This window comes from Trachurus trachurus, assembly GCF_905171665.1.
Source record: "Trachurus trachurus genome assembly, chromosome: 9".
In the NCBI taxonomy this organism is placed as follows: domain Eukaryota; kingdom Metazoa; phylum Chordata; class Actinopteri; order Carangiformes; family Carangidae; genus Trachurus; species Trachurus trachurus.
Genome location: NC_139895.1, coordinates 35628472 through 35647677, shown reverse-complemented (window position 1 = coordinate 35647677; position 19206 = coordinate 35628472). Strand labels below are relative to the sequence as shown.

Genomic DNA, 19206 nt, shown 5'->3' with positions numbered 1-19206 from the left:
CTCGTCTAATCCACCTCAGTGTATGTGAATCTGTGCTTCTTTTTTTCCCGCCCTCTTTGTCTCACAGGCATGTGGATTTGTCAAATCTGCCAACCCAGGAAAAAGGGAAAGACGCTCTTACACGAAAAGGCAGCACAAATCAAACGGCGCTATAATGCACCACTGGGACGGCCCAAGAACAGGTAAAGAACTGCTTTCAGCTAATGCCGTCTTCATCAGTGTCAGCCCGGTGGAGAGCTGCAGCAAGACGCTGTGTGTCTGTCTGTCTAGAATGAGTTTTGTTTTGTTGCCATTACTCCTCTCTGCCCCGTTTATCTGTGTGTAAAAAAACAAAACAGTATGCACTCATCCCGTCACAGTCCTAACCAGCATTGATTGAAGTAACGGCGCTATAAATAAACACATAAACGCTACTTTTTTCAGTAACAAGTAATTAAAGAAGCTAGTATTTCCCCTGTTATAACACTGTTATGTTACTGACTATAAAATGCGCCGTTACTTGACTCAAGACGTCCCACCACAAAATAATACACCTGTTAAAGTGTACATTATATACACATTTGTTTCAGTCCATAAACCCGTTCATAACCAGGTTAGGGTTAGTTAATATGAAATATTTGAGCGTTTTATTTTTTATTTCACAATAATTCAGCACAAAAGACAACAAAAAAATCCTGATACAGTATCAGTGGCAAGTAGACGGTACAGTTAAAAAAAAAAAAAAAATTATGCCCACATCCCTACCCTCCCCATATTTCCCAAGTATTATTTTATTCCAAAGTTAATCTTTCTAATGGTAAAAAACAAAAGAAAATTATCCACGAAAACCTTAAAGGTTGGAGAGAAATCATCTTTCCAAAATTAAAGTATACATTTCTTACCAAATCATGTAATATCCTGCATTTTTTCCTGTCTAACTGAAGATTCAACATATGGTTTAACAAATACAAACTGGGACTGAGTGTGTGAAGGAATGAACATTTGAGCATTTTATAAAAAAGTAATGCAATAGTTACTTTTCCTGGTAATTAGTTACTTTTATAATGTAGTAACTCGGTTACTTATGAGAAAAAGTAAAGAGTAACTATAACTAACTACTTTTCAAAAGTAACGTGCCCTACACTGCTAACCGGACCCTCGTCTTCCTCCGCAGGCCGGGGCGGCCTTTCAAGAAGCTCGGCGGGCGCGGCCGGCGGAAGCGCTCGGCCTCGGCCAACTCGTCCTCCAGCTCCTCCTGCGAAGGTTACCCCGGCGACGACCGGCTCCTGTTCTCGATGCGGGAGGACGACGGCCTGTCACAGAGCAGCCTGCGCTTCAACAACAAGACCAAGGGCCTCATCGACGCCCTCACCAAGTTCTTCACGCCCTCGCCCGAGGGCCGCAAGGCGCGCCAGGAGGTGGTGGACTACTCGCAGCAGTGTCGCATCCGTAAGAAAGCCAGTCGCAAGGGAGATGGAGATGACAGGGGGGGTAAGGGTTAGCTTTGTTTTTCTGCTCATACAGACAGAGCTTCACTGCTGCGGGGGGATCAGTTTCCGTCTGTAGACAAACAGCTGAGCTTAATGCAAGATGCTAGATTCTCATCGATCCAGCAGACACTAATCAGGTTATAAGACCTGCAGCCGAGTGTGTTACACACAACCTTTTACACTACAACCACCAGACTCGGCGTCGGGGCTGTCAGGTGGGTGGTTTGATGGCAAACGGACTCAGCGCTACCAGTTATTATTGCGTCGCACAGACCGCAGAGGCTCGGGAGTTCTTTGTCCTATTTTTTAAAAAAATGATCCAACCCTGATGTAAGTTATTGGGAAATTGTTACTCAAGGGGTAAGAGCGGCGCAGAATTGATTTGTCATTTTCTGCCCGAGGAAATTGTTGCTTATGCACTAAAAGAAAACGGCTGCGTAATGTTGAAGTGGCCACCTGCAGTTTTATTTCTACTGAAGTTTCTGAAGCCGAGAGCGCGCAGGTCTCAAGTGCAGCGCAGTGGAAGGGAATGAACGTGACGAGCAGACACATCAGAAGCATCCACTCGAGCTTCCACCAGCACCCAGATCAGTGCTTGATCCCCTTTGAAGAATTTCTCATGCAGTGGATAATCAGGTTCATATATTCTTTGCCCAAAATATAAATCAAGAGCCACACCAGCCTCTCTGCTTTATCATGAGGAGGAGATGACTTAATGGATCTCTCATGTATTTCACTTGTGTATTACAAATAGTACAAATATGCCCTGCAGTTTCATAGACATTGGCTTAGCACTTTATGCAGAGTGTACTAATGACAGCAAAGTGGGCTTGATACCCATTAGGATACCCCATCTAACCTGTCTTTAAACCTTTCCCTTGTCGTAAATCAGCAAAATTCTTTTTAAGAAAGAAAATGTTGTTTATGTAGATAACACCTTTATTCATATTGACATGTCTGGTAACACTTTATAATAAATACACACTATTAAGCATCAGTTAAGCATGAATAAATACTGAATTCTTCATTTATAACACATGAATACTCATTAGTATGTGGTTTATAAATACAGTTAGTGCTTATCAATGATGAGTAAAACTTTAACTGTGTTTATAAACTACATACCAATGAGTATTCACGTGTTATAAATGCTGAACTAATGCGTAATAGTGTGTAGTTATTATAAAGTGTTACCACATGTCTAGGCACTGGGTTTTTACTTTAACGTCGCCTCTGTTTTTTCAATCCTCAGACAATCAGGAAGGCAGCGACTGGCGTGACGACGAGGACAAACTGCCCGGCCACGAGAACCTGACGGAAAAAGACATCGAACTGTTCAGACACATCCAGGAGCTGGCGCTGCAGGTATACACACACACACACACAGAGACACACACAGTATTAAGTGGTGAACAGACCTGCAGGTCCTTGACCGAGGCTGCCAGGCTGGACTAATTGGATGTGATATTATGTAAAAACTGAAATGTGCAAGAGGAGAAGCTGAAATTCATTGCCGTTGAAAATGTGTTGAGAAAAGAGCAGAGTCAACATCGGCCGAGTAGTAAAAGCCGGTCACTGGCCCAGATGAGGGCCGTAGGTTGTAGGCACGTTGGTGGGTGGAAAAGTCAATGAGCTGTGAGAGAGCGATTGTATCTCTGCACTGAAAGAAATTAATTTGCCGCAGAACAGCTGCCAGATCCGGCATGTATATTAAAATCATCCATTACCGTAGATGCTCGGAGTACAGGGCAGAGCGCAGGCTTACATTTGGTTTTGAACGACCAGCAGCGGATGCTTTGGCACCAAGTGGATGTTCCCCTACAGTATCATAGGTAGAGAGAGGGATGGTAGATGTTTAAAATACTGAGGAGATGTGATTCTGCAGGAGCGACGAGGGCGGTGTAGGTGTAGTCACCCAGCGTGCATCCTGTTCTCACACCAAGCTTGAAAAGAGGAAGAAAGCACGAGCGGTAAACAGTTACAACAACATGCTGAATGGCGCTGGAACACGTCGAGACAGGTTTATGGAGATATTTTGTATTTGATGTGGAGCAGCAGGGTTAAGGTATAGACAAACAAAAGCCAGTGTGCAAACTGAAAAGAAAAGAGGAAAGTTATGCAAGCAGCTCAAACATGGACATCTGGATCTGTGCACAGAATTCAAGTGAGTTTATATCAACATGACATGAACATGTAACATGCAGCAACAGGGATGTCTGGTAGCACTCCACACAATGTGCTCTTGTCCCACAGTTCAGTCTGTCAGAATAGAAAGTTGACTTTTTTTTAATACAGATTTATAAACCATGGCTCTGTCACATTGTCACTTCAGTTTAATTTAGATAAATTCCGCTACTGCTTGTTTACTGGCTATATGGAGGTGTGTGTGTGCATAGCCCTTTGTTTGCTGTGATATTCAGTTTGGTATGAAGAAGTGTGAGTTTCCTTTGATACGGTTGTGACTGCTCTGATGGCAGAGCCTACTTCCTGTTTGGAAGGGCAGGGCTGCTCGGTAGATTAGAGAGTGTTCAAGGCTCAAGTCTCAGTTTGACACAGAAAGTGTAGGGGTGCCAAAAATAACCGTTTCAAAGATGCATCGAGATTCTTAATGGGGCAAATCTGAATTGATGCAGATATGTCACATAATCGATTTTTAAATTCAAATAATTAATTCAAGTTTGATGAAGTTGTTCACATACAGAGACAATGTTTTTTTAGTTTTTTTTAAAGAGAGTTATTGAGAAATTAACAAGTGCACCTTTAAGTAGGCTAGACCTTTTCTTTTTCTTTGTGTGTTCAGACTCCAAGGAAGCTGCTGTATTGTGGAAATGCATTTAAATTATATTTTCTTTTTTATTTGATGTAAATAAAAAGTTATCATATTTATCTGGTTTATATGTTAAATGATGAAAAAGCCATGTGTGGCAACATGCATCGAATAGTCGAACCGAACCGAATCGTAGCCCGGTGAATCGTAGAATGGTGAGGCCAGTGAAGATGCACGCCACCAATAAAGTTACGGTTGGTGTGAGAACATCTTATGTTTCATAGAGTGGACTGTGAGAAGGGCGGCTCTAATGACAGCGTCCTGCACTCACGAGGCAGTCTGTCGTTACAGGGGAGGAGACATGAATTAGCCACATTAATGCCCCGTTTGATGGTGTGACTGCAGCACGCTGGCCAGAGAGTGGGTTTCTTTGGCCACTGTCACGTAATAAACCACTGTTCCAGATCCAGATGGGAACATCCACACCAGTGTTTAAGTGTTTGATGCATGCGAAGTAGTAAGAGGTAATGATGTGTGAAAAGGGCTGATATGATTATTGAGGCTGAGTAGCAGCGTTGTGGAGTACACGATCATCATAAACGGCAGGCAGGGATGTCCACACCGGTTTGATGAAAGCCTCCAGCGGGCAGCTTTTACAGCGTCCTTCACCACTCTGTAGTCCTGTTTGCAAATAGGCTGCTCTCTCTGAGCGGTGGCACTCTGTTGCTTCTGACCACTTCTCTGCCACGCTGATGTGTTTATGTACCTGTGTGGATCCAGTCTTCTCCTGCCTGTCACACCGGACTCCTTAAGATCCTCTGCTAGTGAAAGCCCATCTGCCTGCTCAGTCATCTGCTAATCTCTCCCGTAGTAAAAACCCACAACTGACCCTCCCGTGCCTCTCTCTCTCTCCCTCCCTCCCCCCCTCTCTCTCTCTCTCCTTTATCTCTTTCGTTCACTCCAACAGAAAGTGGGTGTGACGGGCCCGCCGGACCCTCAGATGCGGTGTCCATCGGTCATCGAGTTTGGCAAATTTGAAATCCAGACGTGGTATTCGTCGCCCTACCCCCAGGAGTACAGCAGGTACGCTACTGCACGAACGCAACGAAGCGCAACAGCATAATGTACTTAACTCCCCGTCGTCCTGTTGTAGGCGCAGAAATTACCACCAGTGTAATGGAGCTCAATTACAAGGCTGTTTACAGCACCACCTACTCTGCTTGGTGCTCAGCCAGACTCAGAGCCAGGGAGGCAACTGGGTTTGATTCTCTGAGAGTGTCATTGAGAGTCATTTGTTTTTTTTCATGTATGTGACTTGAATAACATTTGTCCAACTGTTCTCACCAGATTTGCTCTTTCTAACCCACTCAGAGCAAAAGAAAAATGGCAATATTAACCAATAAGATTTAAAGGTCCAGTGTGTAAAATGAAGGGAAAACAGTGACATCTAGCATCCGATTCTATTATTTATCTATTAAATAATTATATTGATTATTTATGAAGGTGAAACTCTTGAATCGTGCTCTCTGGTTGGCTGGATTTTCAATTCTGTACAAACATGGCGGCACAAGACGGCGATGCTCTCTCAGCAAGACCCTTGCTATATGTATATATAAAAGAAGAATTATAAGGCTATTAAAACCAAACAGATTTTATTTTATAGCGATTATACACTTCTACAAATATATGCATTGGTAGTATATTCAGATTTTGCCAATAAACCTTGACAAATATTACACACTGGACCTTTAATCCTGTTGGTATCATATACATCTCAGGCTTTGCAGAGATATTTGAAAACAAGAGCTGTGAAATAGGTTTAATTAATAAATCTGCCTTCTCAATTCATTATTCAGTGCTTGAATTGATTGATTATTCATGTGCATTTTATTCAATAAAAGTATGCTCAAAATATATTTTTCGATAAATTCAGTGTTTTCAGGTACTTATTAAACAAGACTCAGGAACTGTAAGGTTAATGTACACACTTAAATAATTGCTTATTTAGCTTAAATCAGAAGTAAGCGGAATATTTGTGTTAATATAAGTCTTAAATAGTTGTATCTTCCGACAGCAATCACTTATATAGAGTGTTTGGACCGAAACACGGGTCTGTCAGTCACTCTGCTCTGCTGTAAGCCAAGGAGAAAACTTTCCTTGTATCCTACAACCTTTATCCAATGAGGAGAGAGAACAGCATGAAGGGCTGTGTGTGCAGCCAAGGGATGCGCGTGAATGTGGTGATGTAGGGACGAGGACCAATAGATCCATGACGAGGGCGGGGGCTGCTAACTCCATCGGCTGACAAGAAGTAGCCAAAACGACCGGATCGCTTACTTCTGCTTTAAGTCATCATTGCAGTATTGATTGAACAGTGTCGTCAGGCCTATAATTAATAATAGTATAATAGTCAATAGTCAATAAAATAACCACAGGCAAGCATTCATGTCTGAGAGGCTGGAGTTAACCAAGAATGAATCAATTGGCACAATGATTGCTGCTGTTTGTTCTGATGATAAACCAATGGATCAATCAGCTGCTCATTTCAGACCACGCCGTCACTCTTTACAACCGTTCCTCATTTTTCCCTTTTCCATGTCCAGGCTACCCAAACTCTACCTGTGTGAGTTCTGCCTGCGCTACATGAAGAGCCGCAGCATCCTCTACCAGCACATGAAGAAGTGCAACTGGTTCCACCCGCCTGCCAACGAGATCTACAGGAAGGATGAGGTCTCGGTATTCGAGGTGAGGGAAGCGATCAGATCATTTACAGGGAGTGTGAGATGGTCAGTGACACTGCAGCAGAGAGAGACAGGCCTCTGTTGAACCTGTGAATGACGGCGCCGCTGCGGCCAAATCTCCTCCTAAATCCTATCAACACAAAACCGCAGCCAGCTTTCTAGTTTCTAAATGCAGAGAGCCTTTTACCAGGAGCGTCGGCGTGATCACAGGTTATTCTGTCGCCCGACACGCTGGGCCTCTGCCAACATCTTTACAACCGAACAGTGTTTTTATCAGTTAAGCTCCTAATGATGTTTAATTGACACCTCCGCCGGCTACAGTGGTATTTTAATCCTCTGTTTGAGTCGGTGTTATCGTCATTATTAGAATAACTCATAATTATAGATCAGTGGAGCTTCTCTTCTGGGTCTCGTAGCACAGCAGCAGATCTAGTGCATTCGCTGCCTGCAGGCCACGGCCGCCGCAGCTCTCCGGTTTTCCCACTCTGCAGTCCATCCTCACTCGGAGGAGAGCAGAAATAACTGGCCATCTGCCAACGTGAACCTCTCTACTCTCTGTTTCTCTCTCTCTCTACAGCTCTTTGTTTCCCTCCTCTGCCCTCTCTATCTGTCAGGGTCTCAGGAGACTCGGCTGAGATCATTGCCTGACACTAACTTCTAGTCCATTCACTTTCACTTTGCTCCCTCAGCTCCCTAACAGCGGCTTAAAGATGTACTTGTGGACTGTTTCTGTGGCCGAGCATTACCCTGACTGATGATACCGATGCGTTTCTCTCTACTTATCCGTCAACAGGTTGATGGGAATGTGAGCACAATCTACTGTCAGAACCTGTGCCTACTGGCCAAGCTGTTCCTGGACCACAAGACCCTCTACTACGATGTGGAGCCCTTCCTTTTCTACGTCCTGACCCAGAACGACAACAAAGGTTGCCACCTCGTCGGCTACTTCTCCAAGGTATGACCACAAGGCTCCCAGCATCCTTTTTAAGACTGATCTGTTTTTCTGCCGCCTCAGAGCGAGGACAGACTGAGTTAAGTATTTCCAGCGTCCACTCCACTCTGTCTCCTTCATTGACTTGACAAAGCCTGTAAAACATCCCTGTGCACAAACTCACATGACAAAAAAAAAAGAACTGAAATGCAGTGGCATCACTCATACTGACATACTCCTGTTGTGTGTGAGATGAGCAGTGAATGCTGTTTGCCCTGTTGCCTTTCTGTGGAGTTTCAGTGTTCCCACGCATCCTGGAAAACCTGGAAAATGGTTGACCAATTTTCCAGTCATGAAAAACACGTGGAAAATTAGATTTAAAAAAAAGTCAAATGTCCTGGAAAAGCTTAGGTTGTCCTGGAAAATCATTTATCACATTGTGACATCAGCTACCAGAGCTCTATTTGACCTTTTCGCAGAGGATTTCTTTTCCAAAGTGCCACTGCCTAGTGAGAAAAGTAGAGACTTTGAGTATTATCAGTATTGGACCTATTGTCTCCTCTGCTGTGGGGCAGATAGAGGAGCAGCAGCTGTTTTGGGTGTGGTTAAAAACAAAAACAACATGTTAACTGCTGCTCTGTGAAATGATTTGTCATTATTTCTAAGCATGGAAGATATTATTTCATAGATAAATTAGAGCCATAGATTGTGCATATTTTTTTTTCTTTTTAAAAAAGGATGTTTTTTGGCTTTTCGTGCCTTTTATTAGATCGTACAGTTGAGAGAGACAGGAAATGTGGAGGCAGAGAGGGGGTGCCTGCTTAACCTCCTGTGACTGCACACCTTTAAATCAGACTTCTGTGAGAGACAATGAGAGAGAGGAATAAACATAGAAACAAACTGGTTAAATGTACAAAATAAGGTACACCTGTTGAAATGAGCACTTCTCCAAAGCATGAATGGGACGGGGGATGTATTAGTGTATGTAATGACATGTCTGTAGCAGGAGATAATGTCCTGGAAAATGATTTCAAGAAAAAAAGAGCAGGAACCCTGACAGGTGCTCTCATCAACATGCCAAACCACTGCCAAAATCCAGCAGCTAGTGAGCAGACCCAGTGCCATCATCACCCTGCTGTACACTCTCACAGCTCTCTAATGTATTTCCTAACGGTGGGATGTGTCTGTGTCTTTCTGCCCTCTCCAGGAGAAACACTGTCAACAGAAATACAACGTCTCCTGCATCATGATTCTTCCACAGTACCAGCGCAAGGGCTACGGGCGCTTTCTCATCGACTTCAGTAAGAGCTGAGAAATACATCGCATCATAACCTGAATTGAGAAATTGAAAAAGGGAAAATATTTTGCTGTGTTATCTGTGATGTCTTATGTTCCTCTTTTCCTTTTCTTCCCTCCCTCCCTCCTTGCAGGCTACTTACTGTCGAAGCGCGAGGGCCAGCCGGGATCTCCAGAGAAGCCCCTGTCGGACCTGGGCCGGCTGTCCTACATGGCCTACTGGCGCAGCGTGGTCCTGGAGTGTCTCCACGAGGTCCGCGACCGGCAGATCAACATACGACAGCTCAGCAAACTGACGGGGATCTGCCCACAGGACATCACCACCACCCTGCACAGCCTCAACATGCTGGAGCAGAGAGGAGACAGGTGAGAGACACGGCCCAGAACACACTCAAAAACACCAATTATTCAGTCTCATTAAAGGGGCAGGTTTGCACTCGAGTGGCTCACACTGTATATGTTTCATTTTTTACTTAATTTGCATACTTGAAACTTCCTACAGTGCAGTCAGGGACGGAACGAGGTGCTGGTCAGCAGACAGTTGCTCAGTCGCATCTTATTACAGATTCTTGTAAAGCTTAACGACACAGATTACGACTAGTAACTTTAGACATTTCATGTTTGGTCTCCTGCCGCTGCTCAAACACATTAATTAGAAACACTGGAGACACTTTGTTCTAAATGTAATTCTTGATCACAGTGGAATTAAAATATGGTTGCATCTTAGTCTAAACGGCTCAAACATCTTGCTGAAGAGGTCCAGTGTGACTGTAACACTGTTACACAACCAAGCCGTTTGACACTTCTGACATTGTGCCCAAATTTCAGTGCGGACAGTAGGGAATTGTTACGGGCAGTTGGCTCGGTCTAATGTGAGAGGGAAATGTTCTGTCATTGACAGGATTGACCTATAGATTAAAGTTTTAGGTCTCAAGGTGATTAAAGATGCTAAGTGTTACTGTTGTAAAACATACACAGTGACCATTAGGGATGGGAACGACACAGGATTTGGATTGTCGATTGTCGAGGCCCATGTGTCGACTTTTTGTTGAATTGTCGGCCCTTTTTTTTTTTTTTAACAGCAGCAGATATGCGGGCGGGGGGGGGGCTACACGTGCTTTTGTTGTGGTTTATTAACGATGCTGTCGGCACAAGCGGACGAGGCAGCACGCATTCGGTTTCTTTTTTTTCTTCTTTTTTTCCGTGCATGTCCGCGGTCCTCTACGAAGAATGCAACCATTGCATCCACCTGTTTTGCCCATGGTTTTGCCCTTTTTGCGGACCCGGACTCGTCATCAACAGCGCACCATCACCTAGACTGCAGGGAGCCCGGACAGCTGATCTCTTGATTCTCCTGTCAGCATGCGCGCACATCCGTCACATGTGAAGCAGAATGAGGGTCAAGTAGCTATCCCATTTAGAAAAAGTGGATTTGTTTCATTTAAAATATTTTATTTCATTAGGGGAAAAGTGGCACTTTCTGCTGTTTATTTGAATAGGAAATATTGAAAGACAAAATGCAATTTACACATGGAAATCCCACAAGCCCCGCCCCCTCGACATTTCGACACTCCATTTTTTTTGTCGAGGGGAGCATGTGTCGATTTTTTGTCGATTTGTCGACAAAAAGTCCCATCCCTAGTGACCATCCTCATAATGTTGGTGCACAAGGAACATTTAGTCTGCATGTAACTACATGTGCGCATATTTACCAAACATACATATTCACATTGCAAGCACACACCCATAGAGTATAACGTCAATTCTCAAATAGACGCCTGTCTTCTATACTGGCCGGGTCTGGCTCCAGGTTTGAGCAAATAAGGGTGCTTTCACACCGCTAGTTCGATAATTTGGTCTGCTCCAGGCAGTAAAATTGTACAAAACACTGTACAATTAGCGCGATATAGCACATAAATTTACCGTTTATTAGCGGCCAAGTGCAACCTATCCATGCGCGCCCCCCCCCCCCCCCCCTCTCTCTCTCTCTCTCTCTCTCTCTCTCTCTCTGTGTGTATGTGTGTGCGAGAGAGACGGCAGGTGGAGGGGCAGACTGGCAGAGGTGATAAGTGGTGAAACGCAGTTTCTTTTTTTCCGTGAGAGACTGTGGCGGGCCCAAACACACCCCGCTTTTCAATGAAAATACAGACCTGAGTTGGTCCAGGTTCGCGTTCACAACAGAGGGACCGCACCAGATGTTGGCATTTGGTGCGGAATCAAGCGGACCGAGACCATCCCTTTTTGGAGGTCTCGGTCCGCTGGATTTAGTGCGCACCCGAGTGCGATTGATGCTTTCACACTGACGAAAACGAACCGAACTAAGAGCTTTTGGTTCGACTGGACCGTTTAGTGCGCACCAACTGCCGTTGGTGTGAAAAAAAAGCCGATCTCAATTAGAAGCCGGGTCTGTTTCTGTTTTCTGCAAGTTCTTGTGAATGTACAAAACATTTGAGCAGCAGCTGCTTGATTCGTGCTAGAGTTCTCAACAGGCATAATAATAATTCTCGGCCTGAACGCAGCCAAAAAAAAAAAAAAAAAAAAGGACCATTGTCCGGTCCATCCCGAGTTATTTATGTTTTCAACCTGAACCAGACCGTTGAAAACTCTGACTGACCAAAGGAAAGTGACGGCGCCTATATACAGTCTGTGACCGGAGCACGCATTTAGAAGAAGCTTAATCGGCACTTCTAAATAATTGCTTGCTCCAACTCCAACTCTTAAACAGTAAGAATAGAACAATTAGAGAGGATTTTCCATCTTTGCTGAGCATAAGATTTGTTCAACAAAACAAAAGCCTGTCCCATATAGAAAGCTGTCTCTAATATAAGCCAGGTCAGTTCTGTAGTTGCATTTCTATTGGAGAATTTACTCTGTATACTGACAAACACATAAATATACACATATAAACACATACAGTATATACTGTATGTATGTCATCTGATTGATCTACTCTGGGGTTTTGTCAGGCTGGTCCTGTTGCGGCGGGAGAAGCTGGTGACCACACACATGACTCGTCTGAAGGCCCGGCCACGGCAGCTGGACGTCGACCCCGAATGTCTCCGCTGGACCCCCGTCATTGTGACCAACACCGTGGTCTCAGACGCCGATGGAGATGACGATGATGAGGAGGAGGACGAAGAACCGGAGAAAGACAACCACAAGGAGGTCAGTCCGGTGGATTGATGCGTTTGAAGTGGATGTAACAGATCGATGAGGTCACTGTAGATTTCTATTGATTGTGATCGATTGATTTTATTTAAATCTTTCTGTGAACAGATCAAACCAAGTCACAAGGTCCCGCCCTTGTCTTGGCACATGCACCAGGCCAAGAAGGGCGAGGAAGAGGATGATGACGAGGATGAGGAAGAGGAGAGGAAGAGCTTTTTGGGGTTTCCCATCAGCCAAAGCTCTCCGACTTCCCCTCCCATCCGCTGCCCGCTCCCCGTCCACGAACCGCCGCGACCTCAGCGACCCCCGCCCCCGACAAACGGAGAGCGCAGGCCGCGGGGGCGCCCGCCCAAAAACTGGCCTTGGGGCAAAGTGAAGGACAACACGCGGGTGGTACGGCCGTCTAAGATCCGCCCCGTGGAGGACGAGGACGACGAAGACGAGGAGAGAACGGAGGGAGGGAAAACCATCGGCTCTTCCACCGGCCCCCCCTCTCTTTTCTCTTTGGACAGACAAGCAGAGTCCACACCCTTTCACTCACTGGACATGGCCCGGCACCCCTCCATAACCCCCAACCGGAGAGGGCGGCCCCCGAGGAAAAAGAGAGGCCCTAAGCCCAGACTGACGGAAGGGCCCGGGGAGGGGCTGCCACAGCTCCCTCTGGCCCCCAGGCTGAACGAGTCTCCACCCGTTCGGAAGAGCTGCTTCAGCGAAAGCAGCGAAGAAGAGGAAGATGACGACGATGAGGATGATGAAGAGAGGAGAGCGTGCTCCCCACCCATCCTCACCAAGCCCGCCATGGGGCTCAAGTGCAAGGTAAGAATCGGTGTGGTTTTGATGAAAGTGTTTTTAAAATAAATTAATCCTCCAGTTATGACAGAATTTATGTCCGTGTGATGAAATCCACTGTGATCTTTATATGAGCTGTGAGCGTTAACGGGTCTGGAGCTGTCGTTTTAGACCGACTTCAAAAAGCACGTCTAATTCTCCGTCCCATTTCTACCCAGAAGCCCCTGAGGAAACGGCGCTTTCGCCAGCGCAGCCACCCACACAGCAGCGTGGTGACGGAGACCATTTCCGAGACCACGGAGGTGCTGGACGAGCCCTTTGTGGACTCGGACTCGGAGAGGCCCATGCCCCGGCTGGAGGAGGAGACGCCCCTGGGCCACCACCCGCTGCGCCGCTACCCCCCAGCCCGCTCCGCTCTGAGGTTGTCAGACCCAGCGCCCAAACGTGGACGCCACTCCAACCTGTCTGATTCAGAGGAAGACGGTAAGCCAGTGTATCTCAAGCTTTTTCAGACCAGGGACCGCTTAACCCATAAAGAAAAACTCGTGGAACACCGATCTCTACATAGCCTCCAAAACAATACGCCAACTTCAACAGTTCACAAATTACAACCTACAAATTTCAGCTTTACCAATATCATATCTCTGATTTTACATACTAGTAGTTGATTAAGGGTGTTTAGCTGTGGGCCGGTGTGTTTGGTTCAGTGTGAACAGCAGTCCCATTTGGGTGCACACTGAAACGGCTACAGTCCGACTCTGGTGTGGTCTGTTTGTTATGTGAACGCAGCAGGACCTCGATCTGCTCCAACTGGCAGGTTTACACGACACGTTTGAGCTTCATCCCCTCTGCAATAACCACCTTGAACAATCACAAATGAACACTTTGCTGCTTTTAACAGCCCCCCTCCTCCTTTTTAGCATGACTGCACAATGTTTTTGTTTTGAAGTGTTTTTATACGAGCCTGTCAAAGAACAATTTCTGTCACTCGTGACAGACAATAAAGCTTATCTATCTATCTATCTATCTATCTATCTATCTATCTATCTATCTATCTATCTAGAATAAAAAGACGCACGTAGTTGCAGCCGTATGTGTGTCTCTATTGTTGAAGTTTCATTTTTAATCATGTAAACCAATAGCGCACCAATGGCACATGTGTGCGAATGCGAAACACACTACCTAAGAAATTACACAATATGTGTGTTACACTAGTATGTGTGTGTAAATATTGAAAACGACACACCTTTAGTATGTTGCAGTGTTTAAAACACTGTACATTTTGAAAGGTAATATGTTACCATGTCACCTCACGGACCACTAGGGGTCGCTCACGGACCACCAATGGTCTACAGACAACTTTTTGACAAAGGCTGCGGTAACCAGACTGAGTTTTGATGCAGGATTTATTCTGAGGTGTATGTGTGTGTGTTTATCTAACGCTGGCTCATCTTCTCACCTCTTTCCAGAGCTAACGCCTGTGCTGAAGCCTGTGGCTGCTCTTTCAGCATCACCGTCAAAGACCCTCACAGCCAACCCCGAGGTCCCCGTCAAGAAGAAGAAAGGCTGGCCCAAGGGAAAGAGCCGCAAGCCGCTGCACTGGAAGAAACGGGGACCTGGTAAACCACCCAACAGTGGAAGCGCTGCCGACAGCCAGGCCCAGGGTGGGGATCCTCCACCCCCCAAGATCAAGATGAAGCCCGGCCGCAAGCCCCGCAGCTGGTACCTGCAGCGGGCCCAGGAGGAGGCAGAGAGGCAGGAGCAGGAGAGACTACGGCTGTTGGAGCAGCAGCTGGACAAAGACCCTCAGCTGCTCCAGAAGGACGATCGGAACAGCAAGCGCGTGTGCAGGACCAACACGGACAGGGACAGCAAACAGAAAGACTCCGATGAGGAAGATGATTATCTCCCTAAGCCCGTTGAGCAGAAGGTGCCCAAGAGGCGAGGGAGGCCGCCGAAGAACCGCGCTCTCTGCCAGCCGCCGCAGCCCGCTCCCAAACCCCCTCCCACCTCCGAGCCAGAGGAGGAGGAGGAAGAGGACGAGGAGGAGGAAGCGGAGCGAGCGTGGGAGGAGGACAAACCCAGCCGTCCACCGTCCCGTCCCCTGCTCTCCCCCTCGTCCTCCTCCTGCACCTCAGGGCCCCGGGCCCCGCAGTCCCGGCCTCAGGACACAGACATGGGCGACAGGGAGGAAGACGACGACGACGACGAGAGGGAGGAGGAGGAATGCGGCAGCACGGGCAGCGCCGGCGGCAGCATCAACAGGAGGACGGCCGTCACGCCGGGGTCGGGGAGCAGGCGCAGCGAAGACCACGACGCAGACGACGAAGGCGACGGACACTTGGAGGACAAGAGCAGCAGCGGCGGCAGCAACAATGGCAGCAAGAAGAGAAAAAGCCAGGACTCAGAAGACGAGGAGGAGGAGGAGGACGAGGAGGAGGAGCCCGCCTCCCGGGCGAGCTCCCCTCCGGTCAAAGAAGAACCCCAAGGCGGAGAGGCTTTTTTAGACATGGAGAACAGCGTGGCGCGCGACTATGTCAGCAAGCAGGAGGAGGAAGAAGAGGAGGAGGAGGAGGCTGAGGAGGAGGCGCAGGAGGCCAAGTGTCGGCCCTCCCCGGCCGACGCGCAGCAGGAGGAGCGGCGGCGGCGGGAGCAGGAGGAGTCGGCCGCAGCCGCCGCGGCGGTGGAGACGGTCACGGCCATGTCTGTTCCCTCGGAGCCCATGGAGCTGCAGCCGCTGCACCCGGACGACAAGGACGTCACGCTGTTGATGGAGCCCCAGCACACGCACACGCACTCCCACCCCCACCAGCACCCGGACTTCAAGGAGGAGCTGGGCCACCACCACCCGCACCACGCCCACCACCACTCCAACGAGCTGGACCTGGAGACCATGCAGGCCGTCCAGTCCCTGACGCAGGGCGAGGCCCAGGACGAGGACACGGAGGCCCAGCCGCACCACGGCGCCTACCAGGACTGCGAGGAGACGCTGGCCGCCTGCCGGACGCTCCAGAGCTACAGCCACACGGGGGAGGCGGAGGAGGAGGCGGCGCTGGCCTTGGTGGAGGAGTGCGGGGCCTCCCAGCACAGCAGCCCCCTCCCCAACCCCCCGGTGCCGCCCCTGCCCAGCCAGTCGGTGCGCTCGGTGAACAGTCCGGGGCTGCCCTCAGGAATCATGGACGCCACGTCGGCGGGGCAGAGGGGGGGGACGCCCGGTCCCCCCGGAGCAGGGGGCGGCAACGGCGGAGGCAGCGGGGCAGGCTACACCCAGATCACGCCGGAGCACCCTAGCTCCCTGTCGGCGCCGTCCCAGCAGAACATGGAGACGTCGCCGATGATGGACGTCCCGTCGGTGTCGGACCACTCGCAGCAGGTGGTGGACAGCGGCTTCAGCGACCTGGGCAGCATCGAGAGCACGACGGAGAACTACGACAACCCCAGCAGCTACGACTCCACCATGGGCGGGGGCGGCAACGGGACGGGGAACGGTGGGAACGGAGGCGGGATGTCGGGCACCGTGGTCACCGGAGCGTCGTCGGCGTCGTCAGCGTCGTCGGCGTCTTCGTCCTCCAGCTCGGCCCCCCCGTCCTCCTCCTCCCAGTCCAACAGCTGCTCCTTCGTGCCGGCCCCCCCCCTCACCTCGTCCACAGGCAGCGCGGCGTCCCAGCTCTCCATGGGCAGCTGCAGCCTCATCCAGCAGACGGGGCCGGGGCCCAACGGCGGGCCGGGCGCCGGCAACGTGCCGCAGCCCCCGCCGCCCCCGCCGCCGTCCAACACCCCCGGCTGTGGCATCAAGTCTCCTCAGAACTGCGTGGTGATCGAGAGACCCCCCAGCACCAACCAGCAGCAGCAGCAGCAGCAGCAGCAGCAGTCACAAAAAAAGGTTCCTCAGCAGCCCCCCCAGCAGCAAGCCCCCAACCCCCAGCCCCCACCCTCGGCGCCGCCGCCGCCACCGCAGCAACAGCAGCAAGCCCTGTCGCAGTGCAGCATGGGCAACGGCTTCGCCTCCACGCCCATGATCATGGAGATCCCAGAGAGCGGGGGCGGAGGAGGGGGCCGCACCATCTACGAGCGCATGGGCCAGGACTTCGGCGGCGGGGGATACCCCCAGCCCTCGGCCACCTTCAGCCTGGCCAAACTCCAGCAGCTCACCAACACCATCATGGACCCCCACGCCATGCCCTACTCCCACTCGGCCTCCGTCACCTCCTACGCCACCAGCGTCTCTCTGTCCAACCCCGGGCTGGCCCCCTCCCCCCACACTCCTCTCTCTCAGGGCCAGCCCACCATGACCCCTCCCCCCAACCTGGGCTCCGGCTCCATGAACCTGGGCTCCCTGCAGCTGCAGTGCAACATGCCCACCGCCAACATCGGCCTCGGGCCCCCGTCGCACACGCAGCGGCTCCAGGGCCAGATGGCCACGGTCAAGGGCCACATCTCCATCCGGTCCAAAGCCACCCAGCAGCTGGCCCCGGCCCCGCACCAACAGCAGCTCTACGGCCGCAGCTCGGGGGCCGTGACCATGCAGGGCACGCCGCGCACCCTGGCCGTGCAGCGCGGCATGATGCCCAACCTCATGCCCACGCCGGCGCCGTACAACTCCATGAACATGCCCCTCAACGCCATGTCGGCCGGCTACAGGATGCCGCAGCCCATGATGAACAGCGGCTACCACGGCAACCCCCCTTACATGAACCAGCCGGCTCAGTACCCCATGCAGATGCAGATGGGCATGATGGGAGGGCAGGGTTACCCACAGCAGCCTATGCAGCCCAATCACCACGGCAACATGATGTACACCGGCCCCTCCCACCACAGCTACGCCGGCGTGCCCAAACAGTCGCCGTACATGAGCAGATGAGCCGAGAACTGAGAAAGGGAGACATGAGGCTAGAGCTGATACTCGCTGTACTCTAAATGTCCATTGCCCCTGTTCGTCCTCTCCGGTGCCTCGTCAGGCACAGCGGAGCGCGGGGCGACGGAGACAGAGAGGGTCTTTGGGGGTGTTCCCGTTTTTCTACGTTGTCATTTTGTCCCTTATTATTTGGGCTCGATTCCCCTCCCCTCCCAGCCGGCTGCGTATGGGAGCAAGTCGCTAGGGCGAGGGGTGTGTATATGGACCACGACCGTGCCATGCTGCTTCAGGCCAGACCCACACAGTCCTCCCAAGTGTGGCGTCTCCTCCTCCTCCTCACGCGCAGGAGGAGAGCAGGGTAGGACGAGAACAACGAGGAAGAGAAAGACGATACAGGAGTACCTTGTTTTGTCAGACTGCGAATAAAAAAACTGAATATATTCAACCATGCACACAATCTTTTAATTGATATAGGAAGCCTTACATTGAAAAAAGAGACAGTGAAACATAGTAGGCGGACTCTCGTTTTGTTAAACATAATGTTGAATCTTATTTTTGTTGTTGTTGTTTTCGTTGACTGTTTTTTGAAATACTTGTGTGCAGTCCGACCTCTTATATGCTTTGGTCTTTATATGTGTGGCATTCTGAAAAAGTGATACACCCTCTTGCTGTCTCAGAAATACCCAAACATCTCTGTGGTCACTTGGTCAGACAGCTTTTCACCTGGTTCCAGAAGAGAAAGGAAAAAAAAAGAAAAAAAAGCATAGGAGCGGGGCCTCCGGCAGTCTGAGGTGTCGAGCTGTATCCAGTCTCTGTCTTCCCCCGGATGGACGGTGTCGTACCAAAAACACAGCAACAGACACAGAAGAGACGAGCGCATTACTGTCTATTATATGTCCATAAATGAAACGAGTAGCGTTATTTTCCAGTTTGCCGCCTCTCTGAAAACGTTTAGATGTAAATATTCTGGTACTTCCCAATATCCAGCACACGTACACACAAACACAGACAGACAGACACACACACACACTGGCTAGCCGTTGCCAATCGGCGGCTGGCTCAGGAAAACATTCAGCTGTTCCACACTCCACTGACAGACGACGGTGTACAATGTCAGCCTTTTTTTTTTTAGCAGTTTAGGGGGACGCAGAACAAAAGGTGGGATTTCCATTTAACTGCTTTAAACAAAA

General features: G+C 49.4%; 1 protein-coding gene across 5 annotated transcripts in view; it reads left to right on the top strand.

Annotated features, from left to right (window-relative positions):
- The window catches only part of kat6a (K(lysine) acetyltransferase 6A), a 41858-nt gene extending 22989 nt beyond the window's left edge, over positions 1–18869 (top strand). For 3 of the 5 annotated variants that reach the window (XM_083979204.1, XM_083979205.1, XM_083979206.1), the window contains exons 6-17: positions 68–182; positions 1154–1470; positions 2722–2834; positions 5204–5319; positions 6840–6981; positions 7771–7932; positions 9116–9209; positions 9339–9570; positions 12171–12369; positions 12481–13188; positions 13380–13644; positions 14631–18869. In XM_083979204.1, the coding sequence (XP_083835330.1) occupies positions 68–182; positions 1154–1470; positions 2722–2834; positions 5204–5319; positions 6840–6981; positions 7771–7932; positions 9116–9209; positions 9339–9570; positions 12171–12369; positions 12481–13188; positions 13380–13644; positions 14631–18022 (5855 nt within the window). In that variant the 3' untranslated portion in view covers positions 18023–18869. The remainder of the gene's footprint in view (positions 1–67; positions 183–1153; positions 1471–2721; positions 2835–5203; positions 5320–6839; positions 6982–7770; positions 7933–9115; positions 9210–9338; positions 9571–12170; positions 12370–12480; positions 13189–13379; positions 13645–14630) is intronic. The other 2 variants (XM_083979208.1, XM_083979207.1) reach the window with 2 other exon arrangements.
- Positions 18870–19206: the final 337 nt, after the last annotated feature.